Genomic DNA, 19819 nt, shown 5'->3' with positions numbered 1-19819 from the left:
TTGAAGTTGAGTTAGAATTCAATGGTCTCGATTGTCATGGAGATTAATCATAAATTTACATATTATGATTAGTCTTCATCCTTTACTAGTGTTGAATAGCGCGTATTTACATTGAAATGTATTGCTTAGAATGATGCGCTATCTAGAACCCTAATGTTTGTAGTTTTTGGGAAGATTGATGGTGTGAAATAAATCGAATCACAGGCTACAGTTTCAGACGATTTCCTGAACGGAGTCGAAGTTAGAGGTAGAGCTGGTTAAATTAGTCACCTTGTCACCCTTCCAATGGAAGAAGTTTCTCTCATAATAATATTTGTGCACATTTTAAAATTCCGAAACCATTAGATCATTCTCTCTGCTTCTGCCCGGTAGGATGGAAGTCATTGTTAAAAACCAGTATACCACAGTCCTCTCACATAGGTATAGAAGAGAGCGTACTGTTTTTCACTCATTTGTTTGTAAATCAATGAATTTTATTACTCAAATCTTTATTTCAACGTATTGAAAGAGTGCTTGGAGTCGTTTCAATATGTAGTGAAATTGAATGTCGTCTTATAAAACGCTTGGCGAAAAATTTTGCACAAAATCACAATTTAAAAATATTTTTGTGCTATTTAAAAAAACTAATTACAAACTTAATTTCTTATGCCTTTATAAGTTACCGTACAAAAGTGCAAAACTGAAAAATGTAGTTTTCTGATTATTTCTCTCAAGTATTGTAACTCTATCCATTGCTTGCTTATCGTTACCTATTTGCATATTTCTGTGATATGCTATCTACAAAATAGCCTACATGGCCAAAATGACCTGGTATAGAACGCTCTATATAACATTTAAAATTTCCCGCTTACCGTAAACATGGGTACCAACTAATAATTTTTGAAAGTTTCTTTCGTCTATAATTTTTATGAAAGGATACAGTTCAATCCCTTTCTATTGAAATTTGCTTCCTAAAGAAGTTTAGTATGTTTGAATTTTTCTATGACAAAATTTCTATAACAATATTGTGTATTCAAAATTGCATTTTCTTTAATCTTGAAACTGATAACAGCTGAAAGCAGATAGAATACGTCGTAATCAGCTGGTACGTGTTCTTGAGCCTTCACCAGCTTCAGCCTTGAGATCTTGAAATGAAAATATGACAACCACAACAAACTTCAACTTCAACAGTATCAGTGATAGTATTGATAGTAAACTATTGTCATTAAGAACAATATTATGACGTTTGATGAAGGATTTAAGTTAGATTATAGTGTTTTTTCTTAAGTCGTGATGTTTTATTAAGTGATGAACAGTTACTCGTTTAAAGAACATAGTTTATCTTCTGACTTCGTAAATTTAAAAATGAGATAGCTAAATTCGTTACGAAATGACAACGTTAAACTAATTACCTGCACTTATAATACAATAAAGAATTTGAGTTTTGCATAACTTAAAAGTGAATCAGTAATGGCTTCACACGCGCTAGGCGGACCTCGTCCTCCAAACAGAAACGTACTGTTAAAAATAGTAATTCTTGGTGATGGTGGTGTTGGAAAATCTTGTTTGATGAACAGATATGTTAATAATCAGTTCAATGACAATTCTTTCCATACTATTGGTGTTGAATTTCTAAACAAAGACGTGAAGATAAATGATGAAACGTACACAATGCAGGTAAAGTGAATAATATTCAGTTTCATAAGGATATTTTGGTTTAAAATTGATTCAATTTTTCTAAGCAATACAATTGATAATAATATATTTGAAAGTTACCTTACAAATATTGAATCTTATTTTACTTTATTCCGTTTTGACGAGGTTTTGCATAAGGTAATCCATCTCAACATGAAACTTGCATTTTTTTAATTTTAGTGAATGTAGGCCTATTCTATATTGATAATAAAACTTGTACGTGACAAGACTAATGTCTTGTAACATTGTTTTGATAATGTTCTAGATCTCATCTTATGATAAAATTAATTCTGTTCATACTAAAAAAGGATCGGTACTCGAAATTTTTTATTGAATAATATAGCCTAAAGCTTATAAAATCTATCTTCATAGATCAATGTCTTGCCATTGTACGATATCAATTCTAATATTTTATTTTTTCCATTCCAGATCTGGGACACTGCAGGCCAAGAAAGATTCAAAAGCCTTAGAACGCCATTTTATAGAGGGACAGACATTTGTATGCTGACGTTTGCAGTTGACGATAGAACAAGTTTCAAGAACCTGACAATGTGGAAGAATGAATTTCTCCATTACGCCAATATCAAAGATGCCTCAACATTCCCATTCATTGTCGTGGCCAGTAAGGTAAGTTTGTGGATTTTAGTCCACATTTCTCTTCACATCTGCAAGCACCAAGAGTAATTTTATAATAGAATCTATTTTTACCGCCTATTTACTACAGTACAAAATATAGGCATGATAAAATGTTGGATTTAATCTACATTGTCTTTCAAGAAAGTAAATAGGTTTACTTATTAAAGGTCTTACTGTATCAGTGCCTTTGAATCCTGCTGTAGCCAAGTCGAATAAGTTTCAATTGATTCTATAATAGGCCTAATTGATTCTATTAGGGCCTACTTCAAATAGCAATGAAAAACGTTAAATATGAAAATACTCAGAAAACCTTAAAGCCGATACTCATTTTTATCTTGTATTATTTATTCATTTATATCTGTCTGGATTTAGTCAACTCTAAATAAGTGCTTTGAAAAGTGAGATATTTGTAAGATTGCTTAATTGAAATGAAAACACCAAAAATGCTGGTTTCTTGTTTAGCCTTGTCCACAGAAGTACGGGATTCAATCTACTTTCATGGCATGCTTCAATCAGATAGGGGAGCTACCCGTACAGATCTACCCTCTTCTTTAACCACACCCTAATTCAATATGTTCAAAAGTGAAGATACTAGAATCGAGTCTATTGTAACTATTTGGAGTCTACTTTTTGATGAGGGCTTTCTATGTTGTAGATTTAAGAAATTGTGTCCTACGTACTTTTTTATAAGTAGGCCTGTTTCAAATTCTGTAGCAGTGGTGTAACGTACACCCCCGCTGCCCACGCGGCTCGGGGGGGCCTGGGCTAGGGCCCGGATAATATGTAGGCTAATATAGGTTTTCTGAGAAAATAAAATTACGCGGTGTAGGGGGCCCGGGTTAGAGCCCAAAATGATAATTATATATTGCATACTTTAAAAAGAAAAATTAAATAATCATGGAAGTAACTTTTGATAAAAATGAAGTTTTATTGTGGGAAATGACAGGTTTCATTCATTGTGTAAGAAGAAATATGCAATAGAACAATGTTATCAGTCTGGTTATGAATTGATATCAAGAGAATACAAGTAGAAAATAATGAATAAGGCAAGAAAGAAAAACAATCATTGTTCAAATTTACACTTAATAATAATTATAGTTCCATTGACAGAGCTTCAATAATTGTGTGCTGGTAGTGAGCTTATTGAAAAATTAGGAATGTTGTTTGTTTACAAATCATTAAAATTTATACATCCGGTGAGACAATCCAGACTCAGACTATTCAAACCACTTACTTATAGGTTAGATAAGATTTACTTCTTTTCTCTCTGATTCAAACAAAGATTGTCAGAATGGTTCTAAATTACATCGTTATCTTTACTATCTATAAGTGAGAATTGGAGGAAAGAGATTATTTTCCCATTGAATTCCTGAACATATATACCATATAGTGTGGCAGGGGCGCCGTAAATATAAATACTATATAATAGTAAAACATAATTCCTGACTTGAATTGTAGAATTCAATCGAGGACAAGTTTTATTTTTTCAACAAAGCTATGTCATTCACTCATGAAAGATGTACGCTCACAATAGAGTTTAATGCTTGGGATTAAGGGAGAAGGGGGCTGGAGAAAGGTGGTACGATTTTAGAAGAGGGGCCCGAATTTTTTTTGCGGGGGGGGGGTCCGGTTAGGAAACGTTACGCCACTGTTCTGAAGGGTCTAGTCGTCCGGTTCATATGCGTTAAATGGAGTGCAATCAAATACATATAACTGTGTAATAAAACTAAAGAGTTGTGAATTTTGAAACTTATGAATCTGTAGTTTCGAAACTTAATATGAATTGTGATAATACAAAGCATTTCACTGGTATGACACCGTACCGATAAAATTGTCGCTTGCTCTCTTAAAATTAATTGATTTTGCTGGTGCTAGTTTTAATAATGAAATATTTTAATATTTGATCAACTCTATCATTTAACTTACTCGTCACCATTTGTTTATCTAGTACAAATTTTAGTGAGCTAGTCAGACCACTTGGCATTTATTTTTAGGTATACAAAATTTTTGTTTTTTGATATTCTAAAATCATAGCAAAACAATGCAAGGTATTCCAACTCCATTACTAACTTTTTGCGTCCTCGGTCCTCACCAGCAGTTCCAAGACTGTGGGAATCGTCAAAATGTAGTCACCTCCGATGTGTGAATCCAAAATCGATCTTCAACAGAAAATTTCGATCTTTCAATGATTTTTTCGTTTCAGATGACGATTTTTTTAAATATAACATTATTTGATACACAAAAAATTATTCGAAAATCTTGTTTTAAAATATTGACTTCAGATGCCTCTATATATGACCTCTATTAATACCTATAATATTTGGACAATATTTAAGACAAAATTAGGAAATTGAAGAAGTTTTAGGCAATAGCCTGGTTTTTCTTTTCCGACTACTGTATTGTTTACTCTATTCACTAAATACTTACTTACTTTACTTTACTTTCGCTGGCTCTACAGTCCGGTGTGGACCTTGGCCTCCCTCACGATTTGCCTCCATGCTTCTCTGTCTTCTGCCTTTCTCTTCCACGACCGCATGATATGCAAGTCCTCCTCCACATCCCGTAGCCACCTCTTCCTTGGTCTTCCACGCTTTCTAATCCCCATCATTTGTGCGTTCATCAAGTTGTTGGATAACCTGTCTATTCCCATTCTTGTCACGTGACCATGCCACCTTATTCTTTGCGCTTTGATGAAACGCACAATATCTTCTCCATTCAGGAACACGTTCACCTCTGCGTTACTCCTTGTTCGCCAACCTTCCGCTGTTCTCACTGGTCCCAACACTCTTTAACATTTAATGTCCATGCCTCTGCGCCGTAGGTCACTACTGGTCTAATAAGGATTTTGTAGATTTTCAATTTCGTTCCTCGAGAAAGGATCTTAGACTTCATTAGTCTTAAGTTGGCGAAATACGCTCTATTTCCAGCTAAGATTCTGCTATGAATATCCTCTTGTATCCTATTCTCATTATTGATTATAGTGCCTAGATATTTAAATTCCCTCTCACCATTTAGCTGTTGACCCAGACTTGTAATGTCAGTTTTCTGTCTGCGTCTATCTTCTGCCGTCATTTTGAGGATTTTTTTGTATTAATATCCAGGCCTATTTTCTTTCCTTCTTCGCTCCACTAAATAAATAATTAAATATTGTACTTGGTTCTGTAGCTATTTTAGTACAGGCTAAAAGCCATCCTAGTATATTACTGGATATAAGTTTACAATTTGTTTAGTTATTTTAATTTTGACTCAAGCAGCGTATTTAAAAAAAAATACATCATGCACCTATAAGTCATATAACCCGCTAACATTTGTTTTGCAGCAAATCGCAAGTGAATAAGTTAATTGGTCAAGAAGAACACCCATGTCTGCTGATGTTTTTTGTGCAAAATCCTTTTATGATATTGCATTCTTAATTTTATGCATAACATTAAACCTTTCAACTTAGAAGCAAAGCCTGCTGAATCTCCATTTGTCCCACTTGCGCAACTACTCACATTAATTTACTTCCTCTACTTTATATGGAATGATTTTAGCGTTCAGAAGTGTATAATTTCCCTCAGAGTATTTCCCAAAATAAAATAACTGAAGAAGGATCTGAGATGTGCCAAATACAGGGTGTCTGATAAGTCACTCCCTATTTTTATACAGCTATAATTTCTTTATTTATGAACCAATTTTGTAAGAACTACATTTGTTAGATAGAGCACTCCTTGAAGTTGTGTTTAACACCAATTTTCATTTGTTTCAGTTTAGAAATGCTCCCTCTCTTGATTGTGGAAGAACGAGCCAAAATAGCAGTTCGTTATGAGGTGTGGGGATCTGTGGTGCGAGTACAAAGGTGGTGGAGGGCTGAAAGAGGGATCCATGCAACACTGGATGCAAAAACTGTTGAAAATTGTCATTCCAAATGACTAACAATAGGGAGTGTCGCAGATGCAAGACGATCAGGAAGACTATCAACGTCAAGGACAGCAGAGAATGTTGACAGAGTTCGTGAAATGTTCATGAGAAGCCCTAAGAAATCACTGCATCAAGGATCTCGTGCCTTCCATGGTTTAAAACTGAGATCTTTCTTAAGAATCGTTGCAACAGAGTAACGTGATATACCACTTTCACGGGATCCTTGATGCAGTGATTTCTTAGTGCTCCTCATGAACATTTCACGAAAACTGTCAACATTCTCTGCTGTCCTTGACGTTGATGGTCTTCCTGATCGTCTCGCATCTGCGACACTCTCTGTTGTTAGTAATTTGGAATGGCAATTTTTAACAGTTTTTGCATCCAATGTTGCATGGATCCCTCGTTCAGCCCTCCACCACCATTGTACTCGCACCACAGATCCCCAGACCTTATAACGAGCTGCTATTTTGGTTCGTTCTTCCATAGTCAAGAGAGGGGGCATTTCTAAACTGAAACAAATGAAAATTGGTGTAAAACACAACCTCAAGGAGTGCTCTATCTAACAAATGTAGTTCTAACAAAATTGGTTCATAAATAAATAAATTATAGCTGTATAAAAATAGGGAGTGACTTATCAGACACCCTGTACAGTGACCTCATAGGATGGCGGATGACAGAGAGGCATGGAGAGCTGCTGCCAACCAGCCCAATGGCTGTTAACCATAGAAAGTGTATAATAAATTTCTTATAATGTTTAGTAGTATTTAATAATTTTCTAGTATCAAACTGTGAGTTGATGAATAATTTGATTTGCAGGCTGATATAAGTGCTGAAAAACGAGAAGTGAGTGAATCTGAAATCAAGTGCTGGTGTGAAGTGAACGACAACGTGCCTTACATCGAGACGAGCTCTAAGGATGCGACCAACGTGGACACTGCCTTCGCCCTGGGTGTCGACAGCTGGAAGAGGCTAGAGGAGGCCCTCGACAAATCCAACAACTATGTGGCCGACACCGTCAACCTGTCACGACTTTCCCAGCGCAACAGTTCCAAATGTTGTACCAACTAGCACATTCCACTTATGAAAACAGTATTTCCTAGGAGTTTATTGAAAAATACTTATTGCTGGCAACAGAGAAGGTTTGTTTTGGCTAATGAGAGTACATTGTACATTAATTTGTCTGAAAATCTGCATTATATTTTCAAATACAACAATTTTGTATGTTGCTAAAGGCTATAAGCAAAACCTTATTGGTTGCTAGAAAAATAAGTTTCAACTGGTTACGAATAGTACGTTGTTTGCTGATACAAAAGAAAAACAAATTTGGATTTGCCGTAACAACATGTTTTTTTTAGCCACAGACTAGCCATTGTTGCTGGCTTATACCTAGTCCAAATGTTGGTCTAGTCGATTGCCCAGTGAGCTGGCCCAGCCTGATAATGCCTAGTCTACATCTAGGCTAGCGCTCACAAACCACCCATCCACACATTGTTGCTGGTCGTCATTGGCCTACATTTGGCCAACATGTGGATAAGGTGTAACATTTGTTTTTTTTAGCCAAAACATTCTGTTGCTAGCTAAAAACAGTACTTTTAGGCTCAACTCACTCTTACGCGACTCAGGTCGAGAAGAGACTCAACTCTAGTCGAGAGCATGTGTTTTCAAATGGTGACAGTCGCGGAGACTAGAATCGACTAATCTGAGTGTCACACCATTTGGAAACACATGCTCTCGACTAGAGTCGAATCTCTTCTTGACCTGAGTCGTGTAAGTGTGAGTTGAGCCTAAGCTACCTAACTCATATTTTTCGGATGGAACTAGTTACTTTGCTGCTGGCAATAACGGTGTTTTATTACTGGTAAACAATATATTGTTGCTATAATATACAAACCATACAAGGTGGCCTATCATTTTAATTGAAACAAGAGTGTCTTCCATGTAGTTCCTATGAAATTCTAGCAATTTGGAAATAGTTAAGAATTGTACATTTGTTAATTCTGAGTTTCTAATCACTGAGCAACACTGAAATCACCCTCACCAATTTCAAAAACAGCTAATATCATTGTATCATGTGGGAATTATTATAGCGTTGTAAAGTGACCTCTAGCGTCAGGGAGTTGATGTGTCATCTCTATTATGCCTATAGTGAGGTCCACGTTATAATGGCAATATTTGATTAACATTGATGTTGCTATCCTTGTCTATCATGCGACAAAACAGACAGCGCTATTTTTCTACAGCTCCGCAACGTCGCCAAATCCGTTTTAAACAATGTAGAAATATAATTAATCAAGGCAGACAATCGGTAACGCTGGTCTTCTATCTTTATCCACTGCTATTAAAACGTGGACCTCACTATAGTCCTAGTAAGCTGGCCCAGCCTGTTAACCCAACGTAAGCAAATGAAGGCCAGTAAGGCCTTGCTCACACTGACGCTGGTCGTCATTGGCCTTCGTTGGGCAAACATGTGGATGCAGCATTACATGCATAAAGCTTTCCTCCCATAATTGTATTAATTTTTGACTTTTTAAACAAAATAACGCGAATCATCCATTCAATATTTTTTTAAAACTAATTAAATTTGCTATTTTCACTCGCTTTTTGAAAAAGTCTGTCCCAACATAGCTTATATTTCTTGTATGTATTCCATGTTTCCTCTCCTCATCACCTTATCTTCTGCCATATTTAGTCCGTCCTTCACATCCGTCCTTATTTCACCCTTCTTCTCTTTATTATCTCTTATCCTCTTAATTTTCATGTATCCTGAATTCTTAAATATTATTAATTTGTGTATGTTTCTAAAACTTGTATTCTATCTCCACTCTCCAGTTTGTCTACTCTTATTTTTTCTATGGTTATTTCATTGTTATAATTAAGCCGTGTCCACACTGAAAAAATGTTCGACAAACATGTTTGTTGAAAAAGTTTGTGAAAATTTTATTATGTTTGACAAACAAAGTTTGCCCATGGCCAGTGTGGACGCGTCACCAAACAAAGTATTTGTGAGTGGGAAGAACAGGTTTTATGTTTTACAGCTGTCAAACTGAAAATGTTTGGAAAACAGTATTTTTTGTTTAACAAACAATGATTGTCCAAACTTTTTAAAATGATTGTCTCTGAGCTCCTCAACAAACATGTTTGCCGAACATGTATGTCGAACATTTGTTCAGTGTGGACACGGCTTTAGAAATATTCAAAATCTCTGATCTTACTTTATAAAGATTTTAGTATTGAATCTCTTTCATAGTCTTAATTAGAAATCTTCAAAATATTTTCTCTCACTGAATGTAGATTTGAATATTGAATCTCTAATTTATTTTGAAAATGAGTATGCTCAGATTTGATTTTATTTATTCAACCAACTCAAATTCTATGTTGAAATTATGTTTGTGTACTTGAATTGAACAATGGTAATGACTTTCCCATTCATTTGTTCTTTTTCTTTCAATTAAAGCACTGCAATTATATTCCAAATCAATATTTTAATGCGTGTTTTCAATTCACCTAAAAATTTAGTGTTATCAATTCTACAAGTAATGGAACGAGCCTAGGAAATAAAATAAGTTTTCAATATGAGTATCATTGGAAAATAATTCATGCCATAAATTATTAATAAGTAATCTTATTGCACTTGTCATATTATATTTAATTTATTCATTATTTATATTTTGAAAACTTAATCCTTGAAGTGTCCTCAATTATCATGGCTTAATGTAGTAATAATCATCTATCGCATCTTATAAATTTAACACTTACTGCTGTATGTCCTGTTTCTAATATATTAGGCCTTTGCATTCATCATATATATTATTATATCTCCTATTAAAGTCAATAATATAATATATTTCACTTATCATGGATTGGTAGGCCTAGATACATACTTATTCATCACATCATAAACCCATAATATATTAGTGTGTTAATCATATTAATCAAATGATTAATTCTAAGTTATTCTTGTTTATCATAGTGAATTGAAAAACTCACCACCTATTTTAATCTAGGAAAACTAGACACATAAATTTTACTCAATTATTATCATAATCATTACATCACTTTCACTACTATCGAATCACTATACAACTAATAAATAATAATGTGTGCCTTTTGAGATTATGTTTGGTATGAATATTGTGATATTTCGATAGAATAAGACACTAGTAATGTTGTTATTATTTTTTAATTGTTTTAGTGTTTTAATTATGGAATATTATCATTGTTTCAACTTCTAAAATAGTTATGAAATTGATGCACGTTTAGAAAAAACACATATATTCTCGATAACTAAAGTATTTACTAATCTTTTTTGTGTACTTTTAAAATTGTGATAAATTATATTGGGTTACGAATCGAAAAAATTCTTCAATCATTGAATCACTGTTTGTGATATCTTTTATTTTTCAGAATATGTTATTTTAAATGTTATGACTCAACTTCTGTTTTTATTAAATTGTCATTATTTGTAGAGGAAGTATTTTATGCCTGTTTTTTGAGATTATTATAATACTAGTACTTCTTATAGAAAGTCAATATGCATCACTACAGAGTATTGAACGAATGTGTTAATAATTTATATTTTTCTCTCTTTGTGAAAAACTATTTTATTCAATGATAATTCATTTGATATCATTCATTTACAGCCTTCATATCGCTTCACTGTTTTTTTTTTTTTCTATTTCACTTGCATGTTTCTACTTATTTAATATTCTATTAGAAGGATCAAAACCTCCTAGATGCTTCTCCATCTATTCAATAATACATCACTTAACCCTTAAATGAATAGTCTAGATTAAAATAAATTTAATAAATTAAAAATAAATTTTATTCTTATTATAAAAATTATTGTGATGTATTTGAGTTGAAATGTTAAATTCAATAATTTATTGTATTATTGAAAATGGATATTTATTTTAAAAACTTGATTTCTTGGATATCACAGATCCAACCTAGAGTATGTTAATTTATATGGTTGACTTTTCATGCATTTCACAATAATATAGAATACTTAAATTCATAGTTTTTAATATATCTGAGTTCGAAAGTATAATTCTGATACATTGAGAAAAGTAGTTTACTTAGCGTTTTTAGTTCTTGATCCTTCCCACCTTTTAACATCACTGCCCTCTTCAAAAGCCAAAAAAATAAATAAAAAAATGAACCTTTGAATCTTGTCCATTTAAACTTTATATTCATATAATATTCCATTAAATAATTCAATAGTTTAAATTTTCAACTGACTCCAATCAATTCATATGAACTTAATTGATATGCTTATCAAATTGCATTGGTATTATTAAATATATGGATATACGTTTTCTTCTTATAATATTGTTATATTATTCTAATTAATTAAGACTATTGTATGCTATTATAATCCATACTATTTAAATGCTCCAATTTGTAAATATAATAATCAAAGCTGGCCTTAAATGTAAATTATCAGTACAGATGAAACGAAATTGCCTTCTTTTTCATGAAAAGTATTTAGCTAATTCTAGCATTTTTCTATAACAATAATTGTAATAATAAATAATTTATCTTATAGCAATACAATAACATTTGGAACATGAGGTATGACAAAGTGGGAATTATTATGTATTCCAACTAACCGATATAGTGGGAATTATTATGTATTCCAACTAACTGACGTAGTTTCAAATTTATTGGTACTGTGGTATAGCTCACAGTTTCTAATTGATATACCATACATCTTATTGTCCATCACGAGCATACAATATATTAATTGGCTCATTTTGAAGTTTTATATGCGAATTGTAAAATTATGTAATTATTATAGTATAATTCTTCAATGTTATATAAAAATTATTTGCCAATGAAAAATATCTACAAATTATTTTTGTATTGTTTATACGAGAGGAATAGTTACCGGAAAAGGTCTCGCTTGATGTGATTGCAGTTATTAATGTATTAAATTATCCATTCATAATTTTTGTCGACTTATTTTCTACCTTCATTGAATGTACGATATTGAAAAAATAATGTGTTGTTATTCATGAATGAAATGATTTTTCACCTCTATTGTAACACACTACACATGACATGACTGTGGCACTGTCTGATAGGCTTCAGAGAGTTTAAAATTACTGCTAGATATTTGTTTACAATCCAGATCGAGATGAACACAGTACACACCATACTTGAATCAGTTTTGGGCGTCAAGCCGACTGCACAAATCCGCTCGGCCCAGTGTTGATTTGAATGATCCCGACTAAATCCTGCATAGTTAGCGCGCACGCGGATTCCGCTCGGTTCGGCCCAGCTTTGGTGTGAAACCCTACTAACATTCTCAGCTTCAAAAGGTTTTGATCCTACTCCATCCTCATGTTAATATTTTTATTTGAACTAAGAGCCCTGAATATTATTGAGCATTAATTTTAGATTTAGGGAGAGGTTGTACACGAAATAATTTTTCTGCGTTGATTGTGCTAAGGCATCGTACTGGGTGTATTTTCATGTGACTGCCTGCCGACTATGGAACTTGCTGTGGGTGTGAGGACAATCGAGCGGAGATCCCAGTTCAGTGCGGCTGTGTGGGGGACTGGCTGTGGTGACTTATATAGCGAATTTGTATTTATTAATATGATCTTTTTAGTGTTAAAGTACCTATTTTCTCATCGCCCACGCACAAGCCTATGAGCTTATGTGGGCATCACCCTCATTATTATTATTAATAATATGAAACATTAGAAGGATGATTCTATTTTAAAATAGCATTAATGAAACTGTAATTTATTCATTTACTTCAAGGTTTATATAACTTAGTAATAATAAATTAATAGGGAATGGAATGTATAGTACAAGGTAGAGTACCGTACCTGTTGCATCCTGTAATTCTGTTGTCTAAAAACTTCAAATTGGAAAACCCATTTCTAAAAGACTTATTTGTTTTAGGTACCTTTTTATTATATTTAAATTGATATATCCATAATTGAACTGGTTCGAATTCTGTTATGATTAAGATTATCCACCTAATTTGACAAAATAATAATTATGGTAATCATGGGGAGTCCGGTCTCACAAGGTGTCAAACTATCATTCTTTTTTTCATGTTTTCTGGACATTGTATATTGCAACTTATAAGTTTACCCGGTGCAAAGCACGGGTTACCTGCTACTTATATAAGATTAATGAGAAACTCAAAATTGCATGAGAAATACTACGTGCATGTGCTACTAAATAACATTACTATTATGATGATATTCACACTTTTGGTACTCTTTTCAAACTACTGATCATCGTTTTATCTTTAATTGAGCAATTTTGAGAAGGGTGTGTCCAGACAGGATATACAAAGAAAAATTCCGAATAACAGTTTAATTTTATGAAGATCCTATTATATCCCCAATTGATAATTTTGACATACTATGATAAATTTATAAGTTTAATTGAGTTGATTTCGAATTAAATAAACATTATTTTTAATCTTTCCGTGTGGCATGTTGATAAGTTAGGTTAAGTAAAGCGAAAATATTCAGACAGCAGAAGATAAGTTACTCCGTGATGGCGTCTTTCCTTTGGTTGTATATTTCTGTATAAATTGAAGGATACTAATTAATTACTTGGCTTTTGAGCTCATTTAAATATTTTTTATCAAGTTCTGAAGGTAAGGCCTTTAATTTAACACTTGCTCAATTTATTTTTGTTATAATTTCATTACTATTCTTAGCTTTTCTGTGACAGGATTCACATTGTTACCCCTCAGCAAGAAGTGTATCGACCGGCATTCTGATATGTTTTCATGCAATATTAAATAATGTATTTGTCTGCTAATATTTTACTTGAAAATAAAAATACCATAACAATATTTATCTAACAATCCATTCCTTATTACATTGATTTCTTGCTTTGTTTTGTCCAACTGGAACTAATCTTACTAACCTGTATTAGCTTCTTATTAAAAACTCAATTTATCAAATTGAATAATATATAACTTTTCTTTCTAATAATGCCATAACCGCGTTTCTATTTGGGGTAGCCTATTGACGTATTTCAATTTTCTTTACCTATTTAGAAAATTATTTTTCATGTTTGCTCGATTGATGTGATTAGAATTATCAGTAAGCTACTATCACTTAGAATGTCAATTGTGTGATATGTATTAATATATAGCTTATAGGATACTGTAGTATAGCAATAGATATGTATAGCGTAGGCTACTGTATTGATTAGTACCTATTAAAAAATCTACATGTGCCTTAATCTATATTAAATTATTAATAAAACTTGAATTATAATCCTTGGTAATTGTTTCAACTCTTTAGCTAGTACTTCAGGTGGTTTATCTCTCTTGTTCGATGTATTGTTGACAAGCCCATAACTGATTAGAATAGTAATTAGACTTTCTTGAATATTGAATATAGTAGGTACTGTAACTTATTTGATTGTTCTATTTTTCAGAATGTTTTTATTCTCAAGGTCCTTCTGATACAATAACAACTTGTACGATGTGGCCGAGTGATGGCGGTGGTGGGTATTCCACCCAATGGGCGTTGAATCCATCGGCCTACCAGAATATGTCCAATGATGAAGGTAATTTTTCTTTTCATCAACCATTATAAACTAGTAGTTCTTTGAACAGTAGACCTTACGCAGGGTAAAGAGTAAATCCTGTCTGTATGTCGTGTCGGCGTGATATCGTTGTGTAAACGGCTAATGAATGGTGGGGTTGGAGTATCAAAAATGCTAACATTAAAAGCTAATCTCCTTCAAGACATACTGGCAACAGGTCAGCCCGAGTTAAAAGCAGAGAAAGTTGAGAGAAAGGTTGTGAGAAAATACTATCTTATTTTCAGTTATTAATTGCATGAAATCAATAGTCTATATATATATACTTCAGCTGATTTTTACTAAGTTACATTTAGATATACCTATAAATTGTATGCGTCATTGCATGGAATTAATGATCCATTTGACAGTTTATTTATGATGAACAATTCTATAGTCTGATTTTTTATCAGACCTTAAAGATGCATAGACTCACATGCAGCGCTAGTGTACTTGGAATTTAAATCGGTCATTGAGGGTACAACCTGAAAGATTATTACATACCAAAGACTTTGAAGATTCTTGTAATCTATATTATTACAAATATATACAGGGTGTTTCAGAAGTAGTGTCGAACATTTTAGGATATTGTTCCTGGATGATAGGAAGAAATGGGACAAATGTCGTATTTGAAGTGTCCAAAACTCAGCGGTTATCCATATAGCTGCCATTTTGTTTTTTTTTCACTTAGAAATTCTTATCTCAAGAAGAAATGTATTTATCTGAATTTTGGCATGAATATTTATCCTATAAAGACTCAATTTACTTAACAAAAAATTTACAGGAGACAAAAATTTTATCAAGATTTCAAGGATACCTCATTTATTAAGATTGGTCAGAGAATAACAGAGAAATATATTATTTTCGTACAGCATGCATGATATCGAACAAAAAAGATCATTTGAAAAACATTATAAATCAGTTGAATAGCCATATGGATCCATACCGAGTTTCAAAGCTTCATCTTAAATACATTTGGAATTAAAAATGTAATATTGATGTTTAAATTGTGAAAAGTGGTCATACATGCAATACAAAAATAATAAATTTCTCTGTTATTCTTTGACAAATCTTAATAAATGAGGTAACCTTGAAATTTTGATAAAATTTGCTAACTTTTTGTCTTTTGTAAATTTTCTGTAAAGTGAACGGTTTTCGTGAAATTTGCAATCAACAATTTAAAATAGCTGCCATTTTGAAAATTCACACCTAAAATTTTCTATTTTATTTTTTATTTTCATCGAAAATTTTTTCAATTTATTTTTCAAAGTTGAGTAGCATAAATATTCAGGCCAAATTTCAGATTAATACAACATCTCTTCTTGAGATAAGAATCTCTAAGTGAAAAAAATGGCAGCTATACGGATAACCGCTGAGTTTTGGACACTTCAAATACGACATTTGTAGTCTCCTATCATCCAGGAACAATATCCTAAAATGTTCGACACTATTTCTGAAACACTCTGTATATTATATAATATCTCGCGTTAAAATACCTCAATGGCAGCTTTCAATTTCAAGTAAGAGCTAGCATTGGGAAGTCATAGGCAATGTGAGTCTATACCTCTTCAAGGTCTTTGGTCTATCTCACTGATAAGAAAAAAATGTAGGCAGGAACATGCCTGTCAAATTTCATGAAAAGCTATTGCCGCGTTTCGTCATAAAAACGAGTGATATTATAAACATAAAGAGAAATGCTAAACCGTCGACTTGAATCTAAGGCTCAACTCACATTTACGCGACTCAGGTCGAGAAGAGACTCGACTCTAGTCGATAGCATGTGTTTCCAAATTGTGTGACACTCAGATTAGTCGATTCTAGTCTCCGCGATTGTCACCATTTGAAAACACATGCTCTCGACTAGAGTCGAGTCTCTTCTCGACCTGAGTTGTATAAGTGTGAGTTGAGCCTTAGACCTCACTTTGCTCAGTCAAAAACTTGGTTTGTACTACTAGTATTAAAAAAATAAAATCCCAAATCTTGAATAGATCACAAAATTCTTCATGTTCAAAAAGAGTAAGTTTATTTCTACAATTTTTTTTTGAAATAGGTGACTAAAACAATGCTGTCTTGTTTTGTTTTGAACAGTTGATTGGGCACAACTAGCTCAACAATGGATAAAAATGAAGGAGACGTTTCCACCAGAGCACGTTCCGCCGGCTCCGCCCCCTCCCCCAATAAAACCGGGGGACAGCGCAGACGTGGAGGGTGGGGAGGCACCTATGGACATGGACACCAAAGATGATGAGGGCACCATCATTCAAGCACCTCCGCCACCCAATGTCTCCCATGGTATGATGATAAAATTATAGCTTCAGTTTGGTTTCTGATTTGTTACTTTTGTAGATCTATTCAAAATGAAATTTAAAATTATCAAAAATTTCAGATAATCAAAAAATTTAAAATTTTGAATTAATATACATCAATCTATTCCAATAACTTATACAGGGTGTTTACGAACTCTCTACCAATACTCTGAGGCAGTGATTCTCAAAGTGTGGGGCGCGACCCCCAAGGGGGGCGCAATTAATGCTCAGGGGGGCCGCAAAGCTTGGTTGGAAAATTATTTGAATTTACTTCTAAAATAATTACGATAAGCAATCTTTAAAATTCTTTTTAAAAATATTTTAATGAGAACTTGAATGGCTTGTCATGGATTCAAAACCCATTCTAATTCTCAATCAATGAGTGCTACCTCAACATTATAGTAAAATAAAACCTCATTGATCTCCATTGTGACTATGCGCTTAAAATGAAGTTTGAAGAATATTCCCTCACATCCTTTTGGATTGATGTGCACAAAGAACACAAAATTTTGAGTGAAAAGGCATTAAAGATATTGACTCCATTGCGACAACTTATTCGTGTGAAACTGGGTTTTCTTCTCTAGCTGCCATGAAAAATAAATTTATATCAAGACTGGATGTGACCCAGGAGCTTAGAGTAGCGTTATCAGAGCTGACACCTCTTTTCAACAAACTCTGTGCGAAAAAAATCAAGCTCATCATTCACACTGAAGTTCTTTTTATTGTTAATTGCTATGATAAACAAAAGTAACAACTATGTACTATAGTAGCTACAGTACATGAATAAATTATAATTGTTTGTATAGAATTTGTTGTGATATGTAGGGGGGCCCGGCTTACAGGTGAATTATGCAGGGGGACTCAAAGTCAAAAGTTTGAGAACCACTGCTCTAGGGCATTGTTCCTGGGTAAAAAACATATCTAAATATCATTATTAAAATTGTCCGGAAGTCTTCAGTTACTTACACAGCGGTCTTTTTGCTTTTTCCACTTCTTTTTTGCTTTTTTCTATTCTAAATAATGGTTAAACATACCGAATTGAAATATGCACGATCATTTATAACAACCACATTTTTCAAGATTGGACCAATATTAACTGAGATATGGCAGCTTTAGTGGTTGGACACTCACCTTCAGAGGGTTATGTAACGTTATTTTATTGTTTGAAATGACCTAAAATCGCTTACAATTAACATGCAATGCAAATAGAGATTGTTGCATCATTGAGGCGACTCTATCAGCATGGTTTGCACTGCAACCAACTTTTAGTGGTCACCTTTCACTAAGACTGTCATATCTCAGTTAATACTGGTCCAATCTTAAAAAATCAGGTATCAATCGATAGGTAATTAAATTTACTATAAAAAGTTATTTTTGTAATGTTTTTTTTTTAACCAACGTTTTCTGAGTTATAGAAACAAAATTTCGAATGGCCGTCATTTTGTTTTATGAATTTGAAAAACATAATTGTTTTGTAGCTTTGTCTAGTTGTTATAAATGATCGTGCAAAAGTTTCATTCTTGTAATGTTTTTTTTTAACCATCGTTTTCTGAGTTATTTAAGAAACAAAATTCCAAATGGCCGCCATTTTGTTTTATGAATTTGAAAAACATATTTGTTTTGTAGCTTTGTCTAGTTGTTATAAATGATGGTGCAAAAGTTTCAATTTTGTATGTTAAACCATTACTTGGAAAAAAATAAGTGAAAAAAGCAAAATTGCCGCTGTGTGAGTAACTGAAGACTTCCAGGCAATTTAAATATGATATTTAGGTATGTTTTTTACCCAGGAACAATGCCCTAGAGCATTGGTAGGGAGTTCCTAAACACTCTGTATATTATAAATATATTTTATTCAAAAAATTGTAAATTCAACTAATTAAGAGGAGGAAGAAGGCGAAAATAAGGGGTCGTGTACAATTACCTTTTTTAAAGTCTCGAACATCATTATTTTGACAAGGTAAAATACTTACCTGGCGTGGGGGTTACCGTGATCAAGAAGGCGGTTCCCCCAGGGCGAGGCCTTGTCATTGCACTGCTGCTTGGTTGACCCCTGCGAATGCCCCAAATGTGGGCATCTCGGGCGCATAATTTGCATAACCTTTCATTATCATTATCATTCCTGCTATTACCCACGCTTAAGCCCCGGTTTATGTAGTCATCGTCTCACAAAATAAATCAGCCTTTAAAATAAACTGATAAAAATGATTAAAATGTATTAGTCGACTCCTCTAAATGTTATTTATGAGTTGAAGAATTGTTTCCTGGGGTTCAGAACCTGCCTTGAGCTGTAGTTCCACTACTTCATCTCTCATCATCATTGATGATTGATAGATAGATTAACGTCGAGCGCTTAGTTCTAGGGACAAACTAATTCCGCTAGATCGCTCCAGCTGTACTATTCACTCGCTGCCCGAGCATAGCAAGCGTAAAACAGTGCTTTAAAGGTACACATACCAGCGGCTATTATTGTGTCTATAAAAGAAGTTTAAGCATCAACTTTATTCATCAAGAACAGCGCTACAAGTTGCTATGAATTTGAAGTCTATAGAACGAACATTGAATGTGAAAAAGGAGTTTAAAATGCATAAAAATGAAATTTTTTCAGATTTTCAAAAACAAAGTTGACGTAATTTTTGCTATATTGAAGAGGAGACTTGAATATTTTTATCAAATTTTTCTGACCGGAGGTTTTTGTAGGGTATGTGTACCATCTGCCTCAAAAAAGTGACTTTTGAAGC

At 33.3% G+C, this 19819-nt stretch overlaps 2 protein-coding genes and 1 pseudogene across 2 annotated transcripts in view; all 3 read left to right on the top strand.

Moving 5' to 3' along the window:
- The first annotated feature begins 1113 nt into the window (after positions 1-1113).
- Positions 1114-12157, top strand: LOC111045935 (ras-related protein Rab-9A). The gene is made up of 3 exons (XM_039433168.1): positions 1114-1656; positions 2104-2301; positions 7027-12157. Exons 1-3 carry the CDS (start codon positions 1450-1452, stop codon positions 7276-7278), a joined length of 657 nt encoding a protein of 218 aa, XP_039289102.1. The 5' UTR covers positions 1114-1449; the 3' UTR covers positions 7279-12157.
- Positions 12158-13676: 1519 nt separating this feature from the next.
- LOC111045938 (arginine/serine-rich protein PNISR) overlaps positions 13677-19819 on the top strand; it is a 34210-nt gene continuing 28067 nt past the window's right edge. The window contains 3 exon segments of the mRNA XM_022331416.2: positions 13677-13834; positions 14629-14760; positions 16864-17067. Of these exon segments, the coding sequence (XP_022187108.2) occupies positions 14676-14760; positions 16864-17067 (289 nt within the window). The 5' untranslated portion in view covers positions 13677-13834; positions 14629-14675.
- Positions 19044-19174, top strand: LOC120352560 (annotated as a pseudogene).

Source organism: Nilaparvata lugens, chromosome 7 (genome assembly GCF_014356525.2).
Source record: "Nilaparvata lugens isolate BPH chromosome 7, ASM1435652v1, whole genome shotgun sequence".
NCBI lineage: Eukaryota > Metazoa > Arthropoda > Insecta > Hemiptera > Delphacidae > Nilaparvata > Nilaparvata lugens.
This window is presented reverse-complemented; position numbering and strand designations above follow the sequence as displayed.